The following is a 17,832-nucleotide window of genomic DNA, read 5'->3' as shown; positions in this document are numbered from 1 at the left end:
CCATCCATGCTGTAATGCACAATAAATCTCCCCATCCATAACATAGCTCTATGACTGCATCTATCCATCTTACCTTAAAGTGTATCTTTAGTCTGTATTTCGCTCCTTCCTGTAAGGAGAAGCTCTTCTCCTTCAGAGCGCTCAGGTCTCCTGCACACACACACAAACAAAACAGCAATCAAACATCACTCATGGTCAACATGATACGTATGACACCACCTGTGACAGTATCTCCGCAGACGTGTGCCGTACATGATGATATCAACATGCAAAATGATTCATTTTACAATCACACTGCTGCTGATTTACACATACAGAGAATGTGGCCTTCACAAACTCCTGCAAATATTGTGTATATTTGAAAAGGTGTATTTAGATTTTTATTTGACATTTCTGGCAACTAGTAGTTTTGTTTTTCTTGTTTTTCTCCACACTTTTATTTACTGAACCTTTCATTTTTTGAATCTCCATATGAACATAACATAACAAGGAGCATGCAAAGATTTATTATTATTATCTGTATTAAATGTTTAAAAAGATATCAAACAGAACAGATAAAAGAAAACAATGGCACAGAATGCCAGACAGAAACAAAATACACACACACTAAAAGGAATTTGGCCCCCAATAAGAAATAAAGTCACGTAGCTATATGGGAAATATGAAACAAATTAGTTGTGCGCACAACAATAAAAGACAACAGAAATAATAAAAATTAATAGTTAGGTTTAATATAGTAGCAGTTGGAAAAATTCAGTACAGCATGTTTGCTTAGCGGTGTACAACATGATAAATGTGGCTCACTGCATAATAACACTGTTTAAATAAACACTCAAACCAGGGATTTGGAGCATTTTCCTCTCGTGTTTTCAGCTAAATAAGACAAATGGATATCATACTTGAAGGTGTGATGCCAGTACAACTGTGACACACATACAAGTGATTTAGTGTCGCTGTTAAAACCAGAATGGCTACAATAAAATTGTCTTTGTTGTAGTGCGGGGTTGAATGGGTTCATATTGAGAGCAAAAAAGCATCCTGGGTTGTTGTAAAAGCACATAGCAATCAGAAATGCATCCCCCGCCTAATCACTTTATATCTCAATTTAAACCCAACCATCAGTCCTGAGTGCTTCCTAATGGACAGAGAGAAACGGAGGAGGGGGGAGATGAAGGAGAGATAGAGGAAACTGGGTGAATAAAAACAGACAGCAGTGATGTGCGGAGGAAGAGAGGGAGAGAGGAAGAAGACAGACAGGAAAAGAAAGAAAGTGACCGACAGATAAGATCTGCACACACACACAGTGCAGGCAGTACATTGCTCACTCAGAAATGCCGTGTCTGGTGTCAGAGGTTTGATTCCCACTGGTGTTACCCATATTAAATATGTATGCGCTTGTGGCACATTTAGGCACTTCACATAAAAGCCTCCAACAAACAGCATATTGCTTTTGGTGTATGAAAATCTATTAACTCTGGTCATGTTGACTGTCATGTTTTAATTGAAAATCTACACGTCCCCTTACTCCACCACATTAAACACTTTCAGTTCCATTAGATAAAATCAAAAATGTATGTCATCGAGCTAATAAAGCTGTTCCTCAGTAGCTGACATTTGGAGATTTTCCACTGCTCCATCTGTGTCTATGTCTTATTTCATTTGATCCATCTCCCTTTACAAACTCTTCCCTCCGATTCCTCTCCCCATCTTTCTTCTCCTGTCTCAGGAGACGGGAAGGAGAGAAAAGATGCTGGCCTCCCCGGGGAGCGTCTGACAGAGAAAATAGGTCAGTGTGGAGAGCTGTCTACCTGTTCTCCTCAGACACACACACACATGGGTATGCGAGCATGCACGCAAGGATGCGTATGTGCAACTGAGTACTGAATTGGAGCCAGAAAAGCCTGAAATATTGGAGAATGAATGAAAAATCCCCCTTACACTATAATTTACTCTGTAACCTATCCCACAATACATTCCATAAAATGACAAATATTTTGTTTTCTTTGTTCCATTAAAACATCACATTTATTGTGATAGTTGCATCAGGTAGCCACCAGTAGACATGCATTTAAAACCTGCAACTTCATGTCTGATAAAGATTCACCACCAGAGGTAAGTAAATTCTGTATTTGTTTGGGCTGCACAGTAACACATAAGGTGTCTCTCACTTTAGAGGAGACTAAATAAAATAGGATAATAGAAAATCTTTTAGGTTTAGGTTAGGGTTTAGAATAAAATGATCATTCAGAATACATGGTCAGTTCATAAAATCCAATGCATTATTGTTGATTAAATTACCCAGTAGGTTAGCAGTCAGTAATAAACAACTTAACCCAACAAACAACCTACAGCCATTCAAGCAGCTCTGTGAGGCTCTGTGAGGCTAGGAGCTAAATGCTAACGTCACCATGCTAACATGCTCCCAATGACAAGGCTAACATACTGATGTTTAGCAGGTATAATGTCTATCATCACAATTTAGTTTGTTAGCATGCTAACATTTGCTGATTAGCATTAAACACGAGCAGAGCAGAGGTGGTGATGGGAGAATGCATGAAATAGTTTTAGGTATTTGGTAATAAAGTATTGGATAACCTGAAATTATGACCTCATAATAAAAGTGTTTAAGGGACCATGGAGTTTTGCACCAAATTGTATGGCAATCTATCCAATAGTTATGAGGATATTATATATATATATGGATATATATATTAATCAGCATTAAAGTGGTGGATGACCATCTGACAGCTGGACAGACTGGCATTACTGTCCATAACTAGGACACTAGCTTAAAATGCTGCCTACATATAAATGTGTCAGTAATAATAAGCCAATGTTATAACACATATAATAAGTGAGCAGTTTAACTTTGATACATCAGGACACTTTTGATCATAATCCTTCTGTTTTTATGTAAACAATTTTGAATGCAGGGTTTTCACTTGTAATGGAGTAGTTTACATTGTGATATCTCTACTTTCAGTTACATACATATGAGTGCTCCACCAGTTCTTATCAGAATATGGTGGTCAACAGTATCAGACAGAGCAGTCTCATGATAAGTCTGACTTCATGTCAAATAAGAAGCTGTTCAGAACCTTCATCGCTGCAGTTTCTGTGGAGTGATTATACATTAACCCAAAGTGAAATTAGTTAATAAGACCTTTGCAAATGAGCATTAGGTTTATTAAGTCCAGCCGAGAGAGAGAGATTAGAAACTGGCCTGGATTAAAACAGTCATCCTCTTTCTCTTCTGCTTTTTGAACATGGACGGCTTCATCCTGTGCTACTCAAATAGCAGAGGTGACAGAAGAAATTAAGGCAATTGTTGAGTTTCTTTGAATTAATCCCACATTTTCTATTCACCCCCAGCACACTTTGCAAAGATCCCTTTCATCATTACGTCTGTGTGTGTGAGTGAGTAAATGTGTAGCAGCGTGTAGCCTGCTCCACAAAACAACCCTGGGAACATGAAAGTTTAACAAAGCCAGTGCTTGCATTTAGGGCACCAGAGCACTGAGAAGTCATAGTGAAGGATATTGCTTTGTGTAGTGTGGTCTGGCAGGGAGGCAGCACAGTACAGCTTGTGATACATCATATATCATTCTCTTAAGTGTTGATGATATGATTTATGATATAGACGCATTGTGTTAAACTTTACAGCATAGAAATATGGATGTTTCGTGTTTTATGAATAGAGACAGATTTAAAAAATCAAATATGGATCATGAAAAAGATAAAGTTTGAATATTGTGTCATTTCAGAACTGAAATAGAACAGAAATGGGGTCCAGGGGTACTGGACTCCTGTCATTAAAATGAGTATTATTGTAGTGAAATTGCCTCACATAAAAATAATGGTTTACACCACATATTCTGTAGTAAAATGTTACAATCCTCTTGAAATTTGATGGGTAACAAACACTTTAAGCCAAACTAGGTCACAGTTCTGTGCCTCCAGTATGTTTTTTTTGCCTGGGTGGCCACATTTGGCAATGAATTTCTATCTCTGGTTGTCTTATTGCTGTATCCACTGAGACACGGAAATACAAGTTGTTTTTGTGCTGCCAGCTGGGTCTGATGAAAAGCATTTTTCATATTGCAGTGCATAAACATTCAGGCCATTGATCGAAGCACAAGCAGCAGTAAGAGCTGAAATAACAGTGTCAGTTCTTGTGGAGGATTAATCTGAAAGCAAAGTGATAGTCTAATAGCAGTGGGCCTGCACTCTCCTAACGTTAAAGAGGTGCTGATAAGAAGGCAGGGATGTAATGAAGGATAACTAAAGCAGAAATTAAGTCATATATTCAAAATGAGGAAAAGCAAATATCCTAAAATTGACTGAATGAAACTCATCATTTTAATATTCCATTGGATCAATTCAATGATTCAAACACTTTCAAACTCTGTCAGTGGATAATTTGAATCATCCCTACAGAGAGAGCATTATCTTGGTAGACTCAGTTTCACTGCCTGCGTGCTACAGGCAAAGATGGATAAAGATCTCTTCCATTCATATTCCTGCTTACATGCTACAGGGGCATTGCATGGTTAATGAGTCAAGGGTCCTCCTTCCACATAATGTGCCAATTTCATATTTAGAGTACCTGTTCAGTGGCTGTTCGCACAAACAAACAAAGAGCACTGAAGATGTTGTGACAGAAAGAAAGTTATGACAAACTGCAGCAGAAAAGTCGAATGCAGACTGGTTGCGGTCATTTTTTTGGTTTGACCATCATTTATATTGATTATGATGAAAACGAGCTCACCAGAGCAACTGCCTAGATTTAGGAAGCAGGAAGTCACATGATCAGATGTCAGGTTGTAAACAAACTTACCAGCTATATAACAATACTTCCTAATATAGCTAATCAGTTAACATGACCTGGACCCAGGATGCACAGTTTAACCAATCAAAAATCAATCACCTGATTTTAGTTTTTGCTACTGTAGATAGCAGTGGTTAACACGTTCTCAGACCTCTATAATGAACTGTAAATATTTCTGTAATGGAATACAAATGATGGCCCATGCTACAAAAATAAGACCAAAGATGTAATAAAGTAGAAATTTTTCCTTTAACCTCAAGGCTTTTGAGATAGAGTCTTATTTGTTCCTATCAACGAAGCTACATGATCAGTCATTGGAGGTCCTGAATGTGTTTACTGAAACCAAATTAAGTATAAAAAGCCTCAGAGGAAGAAGAAAAGAATTTACACTATAAACTGTAACTAGACCATGAAGGCTCTCAGCAGTTGTACTGGTTACTATCCACCTTTCCTTAGAGGTTTGATGTACTGCAGAGAGCTCATAACAGATACTGTATGTACTAAGAAGTTAAGGTTGAGGCACACACCCAAACAACAGCACAAAAATCAAAGGTCTGATAGGACGACCAGTCCAACATGCAGTGAGAGTTAGCATCTCCTTTCTCTCCTTCACTTACACTCTCAGAGTGTAGAGCAATTACCTCTACGATGGTGCAATGTATCTCACCCTCTGTTTTGCCACCTCTTCTTCTCTCTCTCTAACGTCAACACACACACACACACACACACACACACACACACATGCACAGCAATAAATGTCCATCATCAATTAAGGCACCATGCTGCACTGCTAACAGCCTATAGTATATAATAAGGTCTCTAATGCTTTCAGCTACGGACGGAAAGTCCATTTCACATCCAGCCTGGTGCCGGCTCGGCTATCTGACTGAAACAAGATATACCAGCAGGTCTGATTATTACACCGCTGCTTACTCTATAGATTTATGATGGGAGATGCTTTTCTCTCACACAGCATAAGGCTATTTCTCTTTTCCCTCTAGTTCTACAACACAAACACACACATGCATGTTTATCCTATTTAAACCATATGAATTAAACAATTATTTGAACTGCTTCCAGGGGAAATACACAGAGGTTTTTCAGTTTTTTGGATGGACACAAAATCTTCCTGCAACACTAGAAAACAGTGTTACAGTGAAATCAAGTCAGTGTCCAGAGTCAAAGAACATTTCTTGTATTGGGATGAAGGCTCTGTCTGCTAAGTGGAAGAGCAGACACTGTATTGTAGGAAGTCAGACGATACAAAACATCACATGATGCTCCCAAAAGCTTTAACCTTTACAATCTAATCATCAGAGGTCCTTTTTCACCGAAGCAATTTTCAAGCAGTGGTTATGTGTAGATTTATGGCAGAATCATGTTTCACAAATGGTAATTGCTCAAAAAATTCATATAAACTTATTAGCCCACCAGGGATCCCAGAAGCTCCTGCATGAGTATGCCGTTTGTTTCCATCAATAAAACATGTCAAAACTAAGGAAGGAAATGATCTCATGTTACAAACATGTTGCAAACTGGCAAAAGGGGCCCTTTATTACAGTCTCACAACACTTTTATGGAATTACCATTACGAAATGAAATCAAAATTGAATTCAATTAAATGTTTTCTGCCCTGTACTAGGTATAAACCTAGTATATGGCTAGATGGTGTATCGGTGTGCACGGGGTGCTGTTTGTGTTCATGCAGACACATAGGGGATGTGAACATACACAGCAAAACAAATGATTAAATGCTATCTTAACATGCCAGAATTAAATACATCGAGAGCAATGGTTAAAATCCTGGTGGGCTGCCACATCAGAGAGCCGGTCAAAACATCAGAAACACCACCAACCGGGAAACAGTCAGTCAGTCAGCACAGCCATAAAAGCCCTGTTAAGAAATAAAGGGATTCTGTCCACTGAAACGTTAGAGGGTTTTTAATTTGAAACAGTTGGTCAACTTACAAGTATTGCTGTGATTTCAACAGGGAAAACACATCAACCTCTGAAAGGTAGCAATGGCTTCTAAAAACTACGCTGATATATTATAAAACTAGTTTTCAATAGCAAATATATTTTAAATGTAGAGGAATACCACACAGATTACATTTTTTAATCAACGTTTATTTATCTGTATTATGTATCTATAGTCCTTTCCTGCCAAACCAAAAACATTCATGTTTTTAGTACCATATTTGCACCAAGCAACTAAACTAAAACTAAATTTTATGGTTATTTTTATGCAGCTCAGTACTTGTTTAAGTTTCAGGAAAGATCGTGGTCTTTAATTATTGAAAAAACACAATGAGGTGCGTTGCTTAACCAAAATACACAACCACCTCAACTTCCTCCCTGCAACTTCTCACAGGATGAGATCTCATGAGTTTTAGTCCCTAGTGTTGGTAAAGCTCCAAAAACACTGCATCCTGCACGTCCTATAACTGGGAACTGGATAGTGCAGTTTATTAAAATTGTTCTGCCTGCTGGACACCCACATTTCTGAAATGTGCAGTTAGTGATGCAGCTCCCTGTTAAAAAATAATAAATCTCCAAACCAAGCTGAGATAGCCCTGATAACATCACCATGACATCATTAGGGTTATTTTCTTAGACTTGATAAACCACAGAAGACATTATTCAACCATTTCCACAGACTGAGTAGCACTCCTCATGAAGAGCAAACTAGACATATCATCAGTGGAGTGCCCCTTTAAGTTCCACACTCCCAGTTTTTAATACAGTCTTTGTGTTAAAAATTTGTAGTGCCTTAGCCCAATGCCATCTCGCTCAAGTGATTTCCCATCTGCATATCATTTCCTGCATCGTGTATCACTGAAACCAAATCTGAAAAATTACATCTATCTGCTCTTGAAGAACCGTGTCCTCTTCCCCTCGCATGCAGTTCAACAGATCTTCCCTTACACACTGAAACATGCACATTAAATGCTGTTAGGTAGTTTCTATCTCTGTGTGTGAATCAGAGCAAACTGCATAGTACTAAGTCAGCATTGCCTAGCAACCAGGTGACCTTTCTTATTAGTCTTAGCAGTCTGTGATAAGGCCTTTTTGAGTGTGAATGTGAATACAGTGGGAATGTGTAATTGTGTGTGTGACAAGCAAGAAAACAAGGAAAAATCAAAGAAAACCCTGGAAGAAACACACACAAATACACAAATAACTTGTCCCGTTTATGTGACATGCCCTGCACACAAATCATGATAGGTGAACTTACACACATAAACAGACACACACACACACACACACAGTGAGAGAGAGACAGAGAGATTGATCTTTTCCTCAACTTTGTCCCCTGTAGGTAATGACATAATCTCCTTGCAGCCACCTGATTACCATGCACTGCAGACACACACGTGCACACATAAACTTACAGACACCTCATTCCCCTTTCCTGCCTGTCGCTCTCGCCTGCACCCAGGGGAAAATGTCAATACTGCCCACTAAGCAAACATTTAGCTGTCTCTCCTCTCTCAAGCATGGACACACCCACTGCAGTCTTTCTGCACGTAAACTGCAGCACAGTGGGGTGGGATGCCTTGCTCCAGAGCATTTCAGTCTATGAGAGGGCATAGCAGCACCATACCACATCCACATCTAGCCAGGGTTTGGGGAGAAAGGTGATGATAGCCAAGTGAATACGAGAGTGCTAAAAGGGAGGTGTTGCGTACCTGTCAGGTCCATGGTGATTGGTCCAGGAGCTTCATCACATAACAGGGTCAGCCTGGTCACCCAGACATTAGGCCCAGAGAGGTCTGGAGGAAAACAGTGTGGTTATTACAGTAAACACACATTCACTTATTTTTCATTCACTCATTCATATATTTGTTTGCTTGATCATTTTTTTAAAGGAATGGTATATTTCTTTAATCACACTTATTCACATTCTTCCCAAGAGTTAGTTGAGAAGATCAATAGCCACTCTCATATCTGTCTGTTATGGAGCCACAAGATGATTAGCTTAGCTTAACAAAAAAGACTGGAAGCAGCTAGCTGGGCTTATTATATAACACATGATACATCACCTATTGAATCCATACACAAACACAAAAGTTGTGGTGTTAGGGGAGACTGTATTTCTTCTGTCTTTGTAATGATGGTATGAGTGATTATGAGATCTGGAGATTAGTATAAATGAGACTGAGTCTACAAATATGAGGCTAATGGTTTTGTGACACTGTACTTATGAGCAGTTGTGTTTTGAGCTAAAAAAAAAACACATTTAATGTGTTTACATGCTGAACACAAACAGCAGCTGAGGCTGATGGAAATGACAGTTTTACATGTATTTGGTCATAAACCAAAGTTTAGTCAGAGGATCAATTCATACTAATGTGGAAATGAACGTGTGCATCAAACTGGTGAGATAATTCAGTCTGGACCAAAGTGGTGGCCTGATGCCATTCCTGAAGCCACACTGTTGGAATGGTTATAAAATATAAATAAATATAAAATAAGTCCGTGATATGGAAGTTGAAATGACAAGACAGACATTGTAGTTATACACGTGATATATCACAGTCTATAAACAGCTGTGTAACTATAGAAGAAAGTAACTATCATTCGTATAGCGGACTGGTATCAGGATTCAGCAGATTAAGAGTCCCTCTGTTTGACGATAAATCCTCTTCTCTCTGCTTTTCCCACTGTATTCGATGTTACGAAGGGTGGTGTTGAGTTACAGCAGTGAAGGAGTCAGAGCTATTCTACTGATATCAGCTGTCGTGGCCGGGCTGCTGGATTAGAGATGCTGAGGCAAGCAGGTCTGTTCCTGTGTGTGTGTGTGTGTGTGTGTGTGAGAGAGAGTGTGTGTGTGTGTGTTTGATCAGAAGTTGATGACTCCAAGGAACTATGTACCAAGTCGTTATATTGAGTGAATGGTATTATTAAAGCTGCAGTAACACTGGATACCAGTGTGAATCACCAGCTCTATTACCTCAGGTAATCACTAACCACATACACACACACACACACACACACACACCTGCTGTCACTGGACCCATCCCCAGCAGGGTCTGCTTGTACTTGACCAGACTCTCGTCATCTTTATCCAGTTCCTGAATCTCTTGCAAAGACTTCAGAGCCGGAGGATTGTAGTTGAGGTTTCTCTCGTCCTCTTCCTCCTCGATGGGCAAATCCTTCTTGTCAGCCATCAGACCTTCCAGAGAGAAAGGAAAAGACCATTAAATATACACTCTTACATGTCGCTCTTACAGTTTTTGTCTGACTTACCCCCGCACTCCATTACAGAATTCAATTCCCTGTTTCACTGACACCATCTCTCATATGTGGTCATTTTAATTTCCTTTAAACTGGATTAAAACTGTTAATTACACAAAAGCGTATAGGCTACTGTTTCGACACTTGGAGAGCAAGAAATGGGATGTTTCAACCACGTATTTAACACTTAAGTATTTCAAACATTTATCCTTTAGGCTACTTTCAGCATTTTATTTCTATCTTATCTTACTACCTCAGCGATTACAGCTAACTATAAGTAAACAGTAAATAGTTTACCCATTTATTTTAGCTAACAGATACTTCTAGTTAGCTAACTATTTCAACCATGTATCCATTTAGACTTTCAACTGTTTCTAGCATTACTTTTAGTCAACGTTTTCAGTTGTTTAACTCTTTCAAGCATTTATCCATTAACTAGTTAGCTAACAATTACTTTTAGCTCACTGTTTCAGACACTTTTAGCTAACAGTTTTAATGAAGGTAAGATAAATAAAAGAAACACCTTTGAAATGCAACACAGTTCAACAGCACAACAAACGTACATTGTCCAAAATCATCATAAAGGTTAATAAATTGTTTTTTCAACAAAAACTCAACAATATAACCTTCATAAAGGCCGAACTTATCGCAGGACTCTTGTATTAGACTGCATTAAATTTAGCTGAGCGGGCTGATTAAACTGAATGACTAAGAGTATTTTCCAAAACCAAAATATAATTTCTGCTTTTTCCAATTAGTTGTTACTCCCCAGTCTTTCCCTACCCATACCCTCTGACAACAGATGTGACCTTGGTTGGGAGTCACCGAACTAAACTACGGTCACAGTGAAAGAAAACATGGGCAGTTGGACAAATGGACTGGTTTGTTGGGAGTATAAGCTTAAAGGAAACGGTTAACCTATAATACACATGGCTATGAAGTAATCTCAGTTTAAGATTTTTTTTTTTATATATCAAATAACTTTGATATTTGTGCCATATGCATATAAAATAACTTAACATATCAAATAATTACAAATAAAATAATAAATGCTGACTTCTGTCTGACAGCAAGGCAAGAAACATTTAAAGCAGGAAAAGGCAAACAACATTTTCAGCAGAGCTCATCAGCAGTGAATATTTCTGTTATAGTTCAGTGACTGAAAACCCAGCCAGCACAGGCGAGATTGCTTACTGTCTGGGATAAGATATATAACTCTGTGTAGGCCAGCTCCAGCCATCCGGGATTTGATTTCATCAGGGATTTTGATTCAATACTGAGTTTTCGATAATGTGATAATATTCGATAATGTGTTCTGGAAGCTTGAAATTTTATTTTAGCATCTCTACCTCATTCCACCTCCAAAGAGTGATTATATGCAGACTGGTATAGTTGGAATAACTGGAAGGATTCAGACTTTCAAAACCATAATCAATAGCAGTCACAAGACAAAACTGTCCACATGTTAAGAGAACAGGAACAACTTTGAACCTGTATCACAATAAAGCCAAGACATTTATACCAGAAGGAGAAAGTACAGCTCAGGTGTTTATTTCCCAAGATGCACCGTCGGCAGGAATTGACAACCATTTATCATTTTCACACTGAAAAAGATGTTAGAGCAGATCAGATATTTATATGTGGAAAGAAAATGAGCTTGAAAAGACTTTAAATTTTGCTTTACATACTAAGGAGTCCATCAGAGTGGAGTCCATCGCGTCAACATTTACATGATGCTGTGTATGACTTCATGACCATGTAAAATGCTTACTTTGATACAGATCATTTTCTACAATAAAACATTACACGATTATGATTACAAATCCACAATGCATACCTCAAGACTCCAAGAGACACACACACACACACACACACACACACACACACACACACACACACACACACACACTTTGTTGTACACGTCTGTTTACTGACTGTAACAGCCTTGTGTAATAGCCTCTGGTTCTGTTTTTACTGTTCATAATGAGACGGCTCAGTGTACATCAGCTCAGAGCTGTGTGTAGAGGTAATTGGATGACACAGAGAGTACACAAACACACATACACACTCAAATCTTGTCACAGACACACTTACTAAGTGCATAAATGTACACAGCCACAGTGTGTTAGATTGTGTGTGAGTGGAAATCAAATGCGTTAATGACGGATGTGATGACCCACAGCAAGTCTCAACACACATATGCACACATGCACCCGTACATGCTTCTGTGTTTATAGCAGCACCCCACCCAGTCAGGGCCAAACTCCACTGCCTTTGCCCGTCACCATGGCAACCCTTTCAACTCCCCTTGCATTGACATCACCTTTGCTGTTTTATATGACTGAATATACACAGTGGAGCGTTTAGTTTCACTTGCAGCAAGAGAGATTCATGGTATATCAGTTTTAATAAACTGCACGTGCATGCACGCACGCACACACACACGTACATTACAATAAATCTATATTTAATGGGAAGGTTTCTTTCTTGCCGGTTATAATCCCTTGGTTGTAGTTTTTCTAGTGCGGATCGTTTTTATAATGTACAGTGCGTGTTTTCTGACTTCAGAGATAAGGCTGGTTGTCTACCATCATTAACACAGTGAATGGTAAATAGCAGCTAATGATCTTCTAGGACCAACACATGGATTTATACTTTGTTTAGGTGATAAGTGATGTGATGTTTTTAAATATGCTTACCAATATGGATTATTTACAAGTTTGTAACTGTGTCCCAACACATTTTCCCCACAGTTTATCCATGGAAAGAAAATGGATGCCTGAAAAAGCTAGTCTGTACTTAACTAGGTGGCATCTTCCCTCATATTTACTTTAAATTTTTCCCTATAATTGAGAAGGGACACTGGGTAGACACTGACAGGTTAATTTCCTCACCCCACACTCTCTTTACTGGCTGATTGATTACTACCATCCCTGCATATGTTTCCTTTCTCCAATATTCCTAATGTTGGAAAAATGTTGAGAAAGCTTATTTTATTCAACTCAACAACTTCTTAGATGTAAAGATTTCGGTCTGGCTTTAGACCACATCACTGCACTCAGACTGCAATACTGTGGTAATTGGTTGGTTCTAGTTCTGCTTGATCTTTCAGCCTTTTTAATGCTGTTGATGAAAAACACGGGGTGCAGGTTAAGTTGTTGCCACTGGTGGTCGTGAATCTGAAAGGATCACTGCGTCACAAGTCACATCAAGGCAACAAATAGATAAGCATTTTAACATCTCAAACAAATAGCAAGAATTAGAGTTCAAGATTAAACCTCAGCCATTCATGTTTTTCTTCAGCTCATGTGAAGCACTTTGAATTGCCTCGGCATTTGAAAGCTGTTATACCAATAAGGTTACCTTGCCTTTCTTTGTAGAACAAAACTGAGGTGTTTAGCAGAAGAACAGATGCCTCCCTGTTTTTCCCGCTGCCATTGAGAAAGAGACCTTTTAAGAAGTTTTTCAGCACAATGGAAATCCCAAATTTACCCATTCCTATATGAACAACCAGTCCAACTTCTTTGAATCTACATATCGCATATATTACTGACAACAACTAATTACCTGTTAAAATCTCAGATGGTGCCGTTTGTGCTAGTTCAATTAATTTAAAGTATGAACAATTATGTAAAGGAAGTTAAAAATCATATAATCAGGTGGCTCACTGAAGGCTCATGTTTCAGTCAATCTGTTTCCAAGCAAAGTAGCCAAATGTCTGTAAATGTCTGGTTTGAAATATTACTGCAGAGATCTATTACCGATTTCTCCCTCTCTCTCCTACACAAACATTAAACTCTGTAGTATGTCAGATATGGATGGTACATGACTTCATAAATGATTCACCCTCCTGTATTTACATATCAAACTCTGTAGTCCACCCCCACAGGACGTGCACGCACACACATGTACACACACACTGCAGCGTAAATGTGTTTCTGAGCTGCTATTAAAACTGGTTTCCTCTCTGACATCTGAGAGCTCCTCTTTGATCTCCAGACTGCTGACCTGTCACAGTAACTGCATCAATTAACATTTATTTTGAAAGGCATGGTTTGTTCCACGCAGAGACAGAAGCTTGTACAACTGCATATTTTAATGTGGATTTCTTTTGTTGTAGTTGCAGTGGCAAGCCCTGCAAAATTTCTCCTTTGTTTTCACCAGTTTAAATTGATTGAGTTAATGACAATGCAATTAATCTGATCAGAAGTCTGATTATTTTTCTGTTGCCAAAAAAAGACAAAATGAAAAAATGAAAGTTTTGCAACAAACAACAGTCATCTTATTGTGATATTGGTTACTATGGAAGATTTTCAACTCTTTTTTTCTGCTGGCCAAAACATGTAAAAACATGCAGGGCTAAAACCCTCCATATTGTGTGAATCTGCCATTAGAAACAAGCTAACGCTATCAGAAAGCCAGCAGTGTGTGTACGTGTGTGTGTGTTGGTTCTTGTGCATGTGTGGACATGTGTGTGCTCTTCCAACTGCTTCAGCCCCCATCTGTGATGTGATACTGTATTAACTCGTGGATTTTCTTTGATGCCCGTAAAACCACGTCACTAACCCAGGAGCTCCTGCATCATCACGCGTATGGAGAACAAGTGTAAATTAGCAACACAGAAATTTCATTAATTTATTTACTCTTTAAATTTTTACACTAAAAGAAAACTGAGAAGAGGCATGTGTCAAAAGAGAGATGCTGTTGGGAAACAAACAAACAAAAAGGGTCCAAACAAAACAACTAAACAGGGCCAAGACACTTGTCACCGATGCAAAAAGACCTGCTGTGCCACTGTGTGAGGATTTATTATTTATGTGGATTTGTAGGCTCCTAAGGGTGCCATGAACCTCATAGTAAAAAAAACTTAAGATTCTTTTATCTTCACTGTTTTTACTTCATTAAATAATAATGATTTATCTTCATGTGTCTGTATAAAAACAACTTTATATCAACCACAGAGTGACTTCTGCCTATCATCTGCCTGGTTTTAATCCTGCTGTTAAATCAAACCTCATTTACCACAAAAAAAAAAAAAAAAGACCCTAAAACCCTGAGGCAGAGGATCTACAGCCTGTATGGGTATATGTAGTACCACAAGACACAGATTCAACATTCATCTGCTGGTATTTACAGCTAAACCAACAACATGGTTAGTGAAAATCAACACAACCGTCTGCTTGGCAGCGGAGAAGTAGCTTCAGGGGAAGAAGGATAAGCATGCGAAGAGGACTGCTCACATGAGACCTCGAAAACAGAAAACACACACACACACACACACACATAGACACAAGGCACAAAAATTAACATGCACACACTGAACACGTTCTTTTAATAGTTCCTTGTTGACACGTACCTTTCACAAATGTCTGTAACCAGAATATGACGTGTTGCATGTTTTCGTATTTGGTTATGTCTTGTCCTTGTATACACTTCCTGTTTTATCCTGATATCATTAACTCTCCCTCATTAACTTCCTGCCCTTGTGTGTTTCCCACGACATTGATTGTCTGCCCCGCCCTAATGTCTTGCACCTGTCTCATTGTCTCGCCCTCCAAGTGTATTTAGTCTGCGTTCTCCTGTCCCTGCTGCCAGTTCGTCTTCATCTGTTGTGTTAAGCAGTCCAGCCTAATTTCCCAGCGCAGTTTGTGTATGATTATAGCTGACCTCTCCTCAGCCTATGCCCTCTGGGTCAGTCTGCCATCTATTGCTCTCCTGTGTACTGAATATTGTTAAGTTGTGTGTTCAGTGCACAACAGCCAGCAGCCAGTTAGCTTAGCATTAAGACTGAAAATAGGGGGAAACAGCTAGTTTGGCTCTGCCCAAAGGTAACGAAATTCACCTACCAGCACCTCTAAAGCTCAGTAATGAACACCCATATGTTATTTGCTTAATTCATACAAAAATGGAAGTGAAAAAACATCAGTTTGCCTTTTTACGCAGGGTTATGTGTTGGACAATTTCTTGAGATATTCCCTCAGTCTCTGCTGGTTGCCTGGCAACAACTCCAAGAAACAGTCCCACTAATTGACATTTCCACACTAACAAATGAGATATAACTTGTTGTTGGTTGGTGGATGTTGTTGTGTGACAGCGACAGGCTAGCTGTTTCTCCCTGCTTCCCGTCTTTATGTTGAGATACGCAAAGCAGCTGCTGGTTGTAGACTTATAATTAACAGACAAATATGAAAGAGGGATCAATGTGCTCATTTTATCCTCCACCAAAAAAAGAATAATCATATTTCCCCCAATTTAAGGGATTTTTTAAGCATGTGCAATTTTTGTGTTAATCTGAACGATGTAGGCTCTTTAAAGTTATGTATCATAAAGCCGGCATTGTCTCACAAATCTAAAAATAAAATGTTTAATTTCATTGGGACTTTAAGTAATCAAAGTGAAACTGCTTTCCTTTTGCCTCAACAATCTTCCTCTGTTTTCATTTTCACTTCCAGGCTTCCTCCTCTTTCCTTAACCCAGATAAGTGTTCACTGAGTCAGGAAAACACCTTTTCTCACTATGTGTGTCTTTGCGAGTGTGTGTGATATGAGCTTTGATTTGTTGTTTTTTATAGTCCTCTGAGGCCCACTGTCACTGCTCTGTTCTAATCCTATAACAAGACCTCTGGGACACTGAAACACACGCACATACAGTATATACAAAAAGACATACACAGCGGGAGATAAAAAAGGAATCGTTCAGGGCTCTGCAAAGCCGTTAACAGCTTTTGCAATGAAGGAAAAGGCCGTAAAAGTGAAATGATCAACGTAACAGCAGTACAGCAGGCCACGCAAGCAGGGTATGCTTCTATCGCCAAGGGTGCTGTCGGTGCGTGGCCTTTTCTGCTACAACACAACCAGAATCAATCTACCACCTGCAAGATTTCTGTGCGGCGCTGCCGACATCCCGTCAGCACTGGAGACACTCATACACTTCATCATGCCAACCAGCCAGTCGCAGAAACCTCGTTTCCCACGTTTCCTTGCTAATGAAAGGCTTACATGACAAACAAATGATACCAGCTGCTGAGAACAGTGATATCACTATGCTCATAACTGACACTGCAACCTCTGTTTATACAGTATTTAGCCAATTGAACACACTGAACACTGACACACACACCATTCAATATGCTCTGACTATAATTCTACAGATGTTAGTCGTGATTAGAGGGCGCTGCAGATACTCAACTAGGATTTAAATGTGTTTTGCAGTTTTAAAAACTGCATTATCTGTATGCTGTCGTATTTGCTGTTAGACCAGAATTATTTATTATTTAATACACTGATTTTTTTTTTTTTTTTGACTGATATTTAATGCTTTTTTTTTTTTTTTGTTTTGGTGTTGGATGAAATCTTTACACCCGCTCACTGTAGTCATCATAAAGATTATCATGTGACATTAAACCACAGCATCAACATTTTCTCTCTCAACTCTAGGAAACATTTTTAAGACAAATAAAAATGAAGAATCATAATTCAACCAGGAAAATGTCATAAATTAACGACCACCGTGAGACCACATAACTGGCTGATATCTGGCATAATAAAAAGCCACTACTGGTGTGATACTTAAACCATATTTGAGCCTGACTGTGCTTAATTTTATGCTGATATATACAGTATGTACACTTTTTTCACACTTTGTTATGTTGCAGCCTTATGCTAAAATCATTTAAATTCATTTTTTCCCCTCATCAATCAAAACAATTCCCCATAAAGACAAAGTGAAAACAGAAATTTTGATTTTTTTTTTTTGCAAATATATTA

At 38.7% G+C, this 17,832-nt stretch overlaps 1 protein-coding gene across 3 annotated transcripts in view; it reads right to left on the bottom strand.

The window, feature by feature from the left end:
• arhgdig (Rho GDP dissociation inhibitor (GDI) gamma) overlaps window positions 1–17,832 on the bottom strand; it is a 68,469-nt gene that overhangs the window by 6,979 nt on the left and 43,658 nt on the right. For 2 of the 3 annotated variants that reach the window (XM_071474182.1, XM_071474180.1), the window contains 3 exons: window positions 9,831–10,004; window positions 8,518–8,601; window positions 74–150 (listed from right to left, as the gene is read on the bottom strand). In XM_071474182.1, coding sequence (XP_071330283.1) covers window positions 74–150; window positions 8,518–8,601; window positions 9,831–9,999 — 330 coding nt within the window. In that variant the 5' untranslated portion in view covers window positions 10,000–10,004. Of the gene's footprint in view, window positions 1–73; window positions 151–8,517; window positions 8,602–9,830; window positions 10,005–15,422; window positions 15,554–17,832 lie in introns of those variants that run through there. The other variant, XM_071474181.1, reaches the window with a different exon arrangement.

The sequence above is a fragment of the Trachinotus anak genome, unplaced genomic scaffold (genome assembly GCF_046630095.1).
Source record: "Trachinotus anak isolate AG129_WGS33_773 ecotype Australia unplaced genomic scaffold, CSIRO_AGI_Tana_v1 ptg000003l, whole genome shotgun sequence".
NCBI lineage: Eukaryota > Metazoa > Chordata > Actinopteri > Carangiformes > Carangidae > Trachinotus > Trachinotus anak.
Note: the sequence above shows the minus strand (reverse complement) of the source record. Positions and strands in the feature narration are given on the sequence as shown.